This window comes from Chrysochloris asiatica, unplaced genomic scaffold (genome assembly GCF_000296735.1).
Source record: "Chrysochloris asiatica unplaced genomic scaffold, ChrAsi1.0 scaffold00117, whole genome shotgun sequence".
In the NCBI taxonomy this organism is placed as follows: Eukaryota; Metazoa; Chordata; class Mammalia; order Afrosoricida; family Chrysochloridae; genus Chrysochloris; species Chrysochloris asiatica.
This window is the reverse complement of record NW_006408635.1, coordinates 6,390,010-6,399,015: the sequence shown is the minus strand read 5'-3', so window position 1 is coordinate 6,399,015 and position 9,006 is coordinate 6,390,010. Positions and strand designations below refer to the sequence as shown.

The 9,006-nt window shown below is 41.4% G+C and overlaps 1 protein-coding gene across 1 annotated transcript in view; it reads left to right on the top strand.

Annotated features, from left to right (window-relative positions):
• Positions 1 to 708: 708 nt before the first annotated feature.
• The window catches only part of TMEM242 (transmembrane protein 242), a 32,069-nt gene continuing 23,771 nt past the window's right edge, over positions 709 to 9,006 (top strand). The window contains exons 1-2 of the mRNA XM_006868452.1: positions 709 to 796; positions 1,796 to 1,896. Coding sequence (XP_006868514.1) covers positions 709 to 796; positions 1,796 to 1,896 — 189 coding nt within the window. The remainder of the gene's footprint in view (positions 797 to 1,795; positions 1,897 to 9,006) is intronic.

The following is a 9,006-nucleotide window of genomic DNA, read 5'->3' as shown; positions in this document are numbered from 1 at the left end:
GTATGAGAGAGCTGGCTTCAAGGATAAAACCTGTCACTTAGACCCACGGTGACGAATGCCACGTATTTCCCAGAAAATTACAGAGGAAAGACTGCGGTCTGCTTTTTAGAATCGTGGATTGTAAGCGCTGGCCAAGTTTTGGGACACAGTATATGGCTGATCAGAAACCTCCAGGGTCTCAGACCAGGTTGAATCCGGGACCCAGCAGCTAATTGCCTCCTACAGTCAGAGCTGAGCACTGCTTCCGGCAGACAAAGTAAGTAAATCCATTATCACCTTGCTGTTGTTGTTCTGTGCCCTGGAGTCAGTTTCGACTCAAAGCGACGACCCTGTACAGGGTTTCCGAGGTTGTAAATCTTTACGGGAGCAGAAAGCCTCATCTTTCTCCCGCGGAACAGCTGGTAGTTTCGAATTGCTGACCCTAAGGTTAGCAGCCCAATTCGTAACCACTACGCTACCAGAGCTCCTTATAGCAGGAAAAAGATCCTCCCCAGGAGCCGGCCTTGGAGGACCCCGCCCCTGGACTGGCGAGGGGACTTGGCGTGCAGCCCGGCTTCCCTTTCATCCCGAAGTGGTGGGACAGGTCGGGGACTCCGGACCCATACTCAGAATGCACAGGGAAGAGGGAGCAACGGAACCTTTCTCTCCGCCTCGCATGTGCACCCACCCGGGCCCGCTTGGCGTTGGACCTGACGTGGAGGCTGAACTATGGAGGCTGCGGGCGCTGGGACAGGGGCATCGGCCTCCCGGCTGGAGGCTCCCGAACCCTCGGACGACCGACTTTTCCTGGTTAAAGGTGTGATGTAGTGAGGGTGACAGTGAGCTCAGTGGGCTTGACCTGTCTGTAGCATACAGATCCACCACGTCCCCCGGCGCCAAAGGACGCTGTCCAAAGTCGAGGGCCAGTACATAGGCGCCGGTCCTGTTCCTGCCGCATTTTCCTGTCTGTGGTTTTCCTCGTACTGCCCTCTCATTTCTAACCCCGACTGTCTCAATATTTTCCCCGCGAGAAACCTCACGCCGTTGTCCCGTCCTTACGCCCATTCCTTGCACTTCGGAATGGTACCTTAGGACCAGAGGTCGTGAGGTCACTCAGGTGTCACAGTTTCTATCATTTACTTGCGTCCTGGTGTCGCAATGAGTTAGGTGCTGAACCGCTAAACCGCTCGGTCTATAGTTGAAAACCAGCCACTCTTGTCTGCTCCCATAAAAATTTACAGTCTCAGAAACCTTACTACAGAGTCCTTGAGTCAGGATTGCCTTGATGTCAGTGGGCTCAGTTTGCTTTTGGTGGTGGTGGTTATGTGCCGTGGAGTCGGTTCCGACTCAGAGCGACCCTGCATAGGCCTACTGAGGCTGTAAATCTTTACGGCAGCAAAACGCCTCATCTTTCTTCCCCTAGTCGTTTCGAACTGCTGGCCTTCAGGTTAGCAGCCCAACTGTAACCACCATGCTACGATTAAGTGCTGGCCTGCTATCTTAAAGCTGGCCATTTGAGCCCACCAGACCACTCTGTGGGAGATAGATGAAGCAGTCTGCTTGGGAAAGATTGATGGCTCTGGAAACCTTGTTGGCAGTGGCAATGAGTAGGAATCAACAACACGGCTACGGGTTTGTAATTTTACCTTTGACAAGAGCTGCTTTGCTGTCGTTTCTTAAAAAAAAAAAAAATGATTATGAATGCAACTTAACTACTGCCTGAAACTTACTCGTGTATATCTTTTAAATTTCATATTTGTTTGTTTTTCATAGATATCCTTTCACTTCTCTTCCCCTCCCCTGAAACTCTTGGCAGGTGGAGTTTTCCTTGGGACTGTTGCTGCAGCCGGAATGCTAGCTGGATTTGTTACAACATTATCACTGGCTAAAAAGAAAAGTCCTGAATGGTTCAATAAGGTTTGTGACATTGGAATCCATTCATAACATTGTTATTGTTTTACAGGAAGTGGTTGCTATTGAGCTGTGAAGTAAAGAAAATGTTGATGGCCTTTCATATTGCTCTAAGTAAACCTTTCTATATCTTATAGACTCAACAAGTGTACATACTAACCTGCATTAATAACAACATTATTATCTAGTATTTGAGTGCTTGCTAGATGCAGATTCTAAATCCTTTAGTTCTTCTCGAGGGTACTGTTTCCCCCACCTACAGAGCAGGACACTCAGGCACAGGTGGATTAAGTAACTTGCCCAACATGGCACTCTGCATCTTTGGTTACTTCTGAAGAAAGAATGAGAGTATTTTTCAGCCACACTTAATAGAGTTCAGTTTTCTGATGCCACTGTGGGGTAGGCATCAGGCTGCTAAGTGGAAGAACAGCACTTCAAACCCACAGGCTGCTCTGGGGAAGAAAGATGACTTTGTCTGCTCCTGTAAAGATTGTGTCTTAGAACCCTCTACAGGCTCGCTATGACTTGGAATCTGATGGCATTGGGTTTTTGTTTGTTTTCAGTCACTAGTCTCGGAACCTAGATGTAAATTATAATACAGTTTCAAATTACAAGGAGAGCAACAAAACTCCATTAAAATGCCCAGAATCTCTGTTGGGGACTGCCTACACTGCTGTTAACCCAGGAGGGTGACAATCTTTGAGTCTCGTGCTAGAAAACGGGGTGTTGAGAAGCACTAGGGAAATGGTGAATAAGTAGCCATTTTTCTTTGATCTGGGAGCGTAGTGGTTATGAGTCAGGCTGCTAACCTTAAGGTCAGCAGTTTGAAACTACCAGCTATTCTGTGGGAGAAAATGAGGCTTTCTACTCTTGTAAAGATTCACAGCCTCGGAAACTCTATGTAGGATCGCTGTGAGTTGGAAGTGACTCCATGGCACACTACCACCACCACCATTCTTGAAATAAAAAAAGAGGAAGGTGTGAGTTAATGTCACCAAAACTTAAAGGTTTTTGGTTTTTTTTGGCTGCATTTTATGTTTATATAAGATCAGTCTCATAAAATGACTGTAAGATTAAATGAGGTGATATAAGTAAAAATGTGCATATTACATTGCCTATTCAGTTAAATAAGGAGCTCTGGTAGCGTTGTGGTTATGAATCGGGCTGCGAACCGCAAGGTCAGCAGTTCGAAACTACCAGCTGCTCCACAGGAGAAAGATGAGGCTTTCTGCTCCCGTAAAGATTTACAGCCTCGGAAACCCTGTTCAGAGTCGCTATGGGTTGGAACCGACTCAATGGCACTGAACAACAACAACGAATTCAGTTAAATAGCCTGCTGTGGCCCTGTGGGTTAATGCACCAGACTGCAAAGCCCTTAGAACTGCAAGGTCGGCGGTTCAAACTCACCAGCTGCTCCTTGGAAACCCTATACAGGGTCGCTACAGGTCAGAACCGACTCGACGGCACTTAACAATAACATTCGTTTAAAATATATGAAAAGATAATGGGAAAGGGCTTTAAAAAGTTCGTGGAAAAATTGAATTAAAAGACAATGAAATTTTTCCACAAACTTTTTGAAGCCACCTTGTATATATGTGTACATATAGCTTGTATATCTAAAATAATTTGGTGTTCCTACTTAATATGATAGCATTGCAAGAATCTTTCAGATAATTGAGTTGTTTCAAGACCCATTTATTTCATTGACTGATAAAAAGGGCAAGTCACCAGTCATCTTTGTATAATTACACTCCTGAAAAATTGTCAAAATAAATCTTTTAGAAAAATACATGGATGCGCTATACAATTACAACCAGCTATTTTTGTGATATAAATACATACAACACATACACACCACACACCCACACACACATGAAAACATTATATCAAAATAAGAATGCTTTATAGGGAAAATAGGTACTTAACAATAATAATAGGGGAAATAACTAGCTTGAATACTCGTTTTTAAAAATCAATTTGATTTATATCAAATTCATCCCATCATTAAAAAGCTAAAAGCCTGGACCTTACTCTTAGGTATGCAGTTGACTTTCTCACAGACTTTGCTCAATTTGCTTTTGTTGTGGTGTTGCAGGATAATGCACTGGACAGCAAGGTCAGTTTGAACCTCAAGATTGGCAGTTCATACCCACCAGTCACTCCTCAGAAACCCTATATGGGTTTGCTATGAGTCTGAACTGACTTGATGACACTTAACAACATACCTAAATAGGAGTCCTGGTGTGGCGCTGTGGGATAAGCACTGGACCAGAAGGTCAGTTTGAACTGCAAGGTCAGTGGTTCAAATTCACCAACCACTCCTCAGAAACCCTATACAAGGTTGCTATGAGTCAGAACCAGCTTAACAGCACTTAACAACGTACCTGAATAATAATTAAGTCTGTCACTTACTATCTGAAAGATGTTTGAAGACAGGGAATGCCCATGCCTTCATACACAAAGGTATAAATATGGTATTTTTATTTAGGAGATATTTTTTCTGTTTTCTCTTGGGGATACTAAATGCAGTGTGATTTGTTTGACTCAGGTTTCATATGCCTTAATTTAAATTAGCAAAATAATGTGGCAGTGAGGAAAAATGTAGCTTTCATTCTATATATGTCATTAATATTTAGAGATCTTTGTCTTACATTAACTTCTGGCACGTTCATCTTTTCCTGCAACAATTTAACAACTGTTCATTTTGAAAATTTGGAGCAGGGTCTGTGGATATTATGGGGAGCATGGTGGTTCTGTACGATAAGCACTGGTCTGTGAATCACAAGGTCAGCGGTTTGAGCCCACCAGCTTCTCCACTGGAGAAAGATGAGGCTTTCTGCTCCTGCAAAGATGGATAGCCTCGGAAACCCTATACAGGGTCACTATGAGTTGTAACTGGCTCGATGGAACTTAACAAGGACAACATGAGTATCCTATGGCTTCTTTTTTTTATTATTTGGTGAACTGCAGAATTCTCCCATAGAGGAAAAAACTTGTGACTGTTTTCAAGATTAAGTTTCCATTAAAATTTATTTTTAGATGATGTTGTTGTTGTTGTTATGTGCCGTCGAGTCGGTTCCGACCCATAGCGACCCTGTACAGGGTTTCTAGATGTAGGCAAGTAATAATGACTTATTTAATCTTGCCATCTGTTTATGAGTCTGATGCTAGTGCTAGTTTTAATCTAAAAGGCAAAAATAAGAGTTTAATCTTATTGCTGTGTCATTAGGGATTATTTTAATACATCATTGTTGTTAGTGCCCTCTAGTTGGTTCCAACTCATACCAACCTCATAAAGGGTTTCCAAAGAGCGGCTGGAAACCACCCTGTGGTTAGCAACCCAGTGCTTATCCTATAGCACCATATCAGGACTCCCATTTTAATACAAGTTGTTGTTAAGTGTGATCAAGTGGGTTGCAATTCATAGTAACCCTGTATAGGGTTTCTGAGGAGTGGCTGGTGAGTTTGAACCACCAACCTTGTGGTTCAAACTGACCTTGTGGTCCAATGCTTATTCTACAGTGCCATACCAGGACTCCGTTTTAATACATAGCTATTACATATATGTGTGTGTGGTGGTTGTTAAGTGCCATGAAGTCGGTTTTAACCCATAGTGACCCTGTATAGGATTTCTGAGGAGCAACAGGTGAGCTTGAACCTCCAACCTTGCGGTTCAAACTGACTTTGCAGTCCAGCGCACTAACCGGTAGCACCACACCAGGATTCACACACACACACACACACATATCTGTGTCTATATGTCTATATCTCTATATATGTTCATGTGTGTGCATGTATATGTATATATATGGAATGCGGAAATCATCAGACAGTATTGATATCCCATGTGAATAAAGTTTTAGTAAAGATAATGCAAAAAACGGCTACAATCATACATTGACAGAGAACTCCCAGAGGTTCAAGCCAGATAGATGCAGAAGAGGCCGTGGAATGAGGAATATCATAACTGATGTCAGATGGATCTTGACTGAAAGCAGAGAATACCAGAAAGATGTTTATCTGTGCTGTATTGACTGAAAAAGGCTTTTGACTGTGTGGATCTTGACAAGCTATGGACAACATTATGAATATTCTGTAACACTTAACTGTGCTCATGAAGAATCTGTACATGAACCAAGAGACAGTTGTTCCAACAGAACAAGGGAACACCAAATGGTTTAAAATTAGGAAAGGTGTGTGCCAGGGTTGCATCTTTCACCATATTTATTCAATCTGTATGCTGAGTAAATAATTAGAGAAGCTGGGTTCTATGAAGAAAAATGTGGCGTCAGCGTTGGAGGAAGACTCATTAACAACCTGCGATATGCAGATGATACAACCTTGCTTGCTGAAAGTGAAGAGGACTTAAAACATTTACTGATGAAGATCAAAGACCACAACCTTCCATATGGATTGCAGCTCTGTAAAGAAAAGAAAAATCCTCACTACTGGACCAATAGATAACATCCATATAAATGGAGAAAAGATTGTCAAAGACTTCATTTTGTTCTACTCAACTATCAACACTCACGGAAGCAGCAGTCAAGAAATCAGACGACGTATTGCATTAGGCAAATCTGCTGCACAAGACCTTTTTAAAGAGCAAAGATGTCAGCTTGAGGACTAAGGTGCGCTTGACCCAAGCCATGGTAATTTCAATCCCGTCATATGCATGGGAAAGTTGGACAGTGAATAAGGAAGACCATAGAAGAACTGATGTATTTAAGTTATGGTGTTGGGGAGAATATTGAAAGTACTATGGGCTGTCAAAAGAACAAACAGATCTGTGTTGGAAGTGCAGTCAAGAGTGCTCCTTGGAAGCCAGGATGGATAGACTTCATCTCTCATACTCTGGAAATATTGTCAGGAGGGACCAGTCACTGAAGAAGAATATCATGTTTGATAAAATGGAGGGTTGGAAAAAAAGAGGAAGATCCCCAGAGAGATGGGTTGGCAAAGTGGCAGCATTAATGGGCTCAAGCGTGGCAACAATTGTGAGGTTGGCCCAGGACCAGGCAGTGTTTTGTTCTGTTGTGCATAAGGTCGCTATGAGTCAGTACTGATTTGATGGCATCTAATAACCATAAGAACAACAACATATATTTATACATGTGTGTGTTTGTTGTCACGTGCTGTCAAGTTCTGACTCATAGTGATCCTGTATAGGGTTTCTGAGTAGCAGCTGGTGAATTTGAACAGTCCATCTTGAAGTTCAAATCAACCTTGAGGTCCAATGTATTATCCCACAGCGCCACACATTATATAAATATATAATACATACTTTTACTTTTAAAAGCTTTTTAAAGTTTACATAAATCCATGTTTATTTTATTAAATCAAGAAAAAATGATCATCTTAATATAGTTTCTATATGTAAACTTTAATATAGAGAGTCAGTGTGTGGAATGCTAACCACAAGGTTGGCAATTCAAACACAGCAGCCCCTCCTAAGAAACCCTGTACCGGGTCACTTCAAGTGGGAGCCAACTTACTTAACAACACCACATATATGTATGTGTATATATGTGATTCTCCACATACATTGTCTAATTTTTGTTCCTCCCAGGGGAATGGTGATTTTTAACCTATGTGTGTATCTCCACGTACATTGTCTAATTTTTGGTTCTCCCAGGGGAATAAGTGATTTTTAACCTACGTCTCTAAAATAGAATTTAGGCCAGAGCATTTCAAGTGGCTCTGGTTTAATGGTTTAACTATTTCTGGATGAAGATTCAGGCCAGTTAGATAAGTTAGTGCGTCTATGTGAAACCCTTGGTATCTAGGGAGCCACTCTGAAATGACAGTAACATGGGAAAGGGGATAGGATAAGAGAGTATAAAATGACTGAAGAAAAGTCTCTTAGAAATCTGACTGGGTATATCGACCAAACCTCTAATCCATGAAACACATGAGGCCCAGTCATGGTTACTAGGCACGGAGAAGACAGTGGGTTTTGTGTGTACTGCCAACACCCACAGTCACAAAGCACACACTAAAGAAACGGATTCACCGTTAGAAAAAGATACTCTGAAAGAGAAAAAGACTAGAGGAAGTGGAAATAGAGTGTTCTAGAAGGATATCAGGGTGTTGTGAATTTGCTGTTATCAGGTAAGTTGATTAGACTACTGTCATAATAAAAATGTCAATGACTGGAGGTTGGGGGAAATTTTGTCCAAATTTCCTTACTTTTTCTAGAAGAATGACCAAAACAAGCCAATTTTTTATTTCAAAGACTAATGAATGGTGTACTTTTTGGATACTAAGACTTTTTATGATTTTGTATCTGTGAATCTGGCATAAATAGATAATAAATTGGTGGCATAAAAATAGCCCAGAGAAAAACCTTTCTGTGTGAAAGTTTCTCAAATAGGAAAGAGAAGGAGTAATTAGAATGGGCTGGGACAAATGTTAAAACTATTTGGGAATTAAATTCTCTCTAGATCATCAGCTTCCATCAAAACAAAATAGATAGATGACCTAAAGAGTTAGGGTACAAAGGGACAATTTAAAAGAAATGCTAGAATAAAATGGAAATAAATGTGATTTTTCTGGATGGATAAGTTAGTCAATTTAAAAGAAGACCTCTTCAACCAAAACATCAGCATAAAAGGAATAAAAAGTAAACAATTCAAAAGTTACACACTAAATTCCCAGATGTCCTCACAATTCCATTCCTAGGTATATACTCAACTGAAAAAATATTCAAGCAAGTACATGTTCAAACATGTTCATAGTAGCATTGCCCACACTGTTGGATTAAAACATCTAACAGATAATGCAGAAACTAACTGTGGTACCCTGAAACTTGTTAGGACCACAATTTCATGGGCCTGCCGTGTGTTCTGGGTCTGGTAAGTTTCCCCCTTTGACAGGGTGCAGTCTTACCACTTTTCTGTTGCTTCATTAAGTGGAAAACATTTGCGTTTTCCTTCACTGACAGGTTTCCTCCTTGTACAGATTGTAGCTTTTGCCGGTTTTCCTGTACATTGGAATAATATTTAGCCATAAAAATCAAGTAGATTTTTGCTGCATTGTGGGTATGTCTCCAAAGCATTTTGTTAAAGAAGCCAGGCACAAAAGTGACATGTTCTGAGTCCATTTATGTCGTGCATCCTG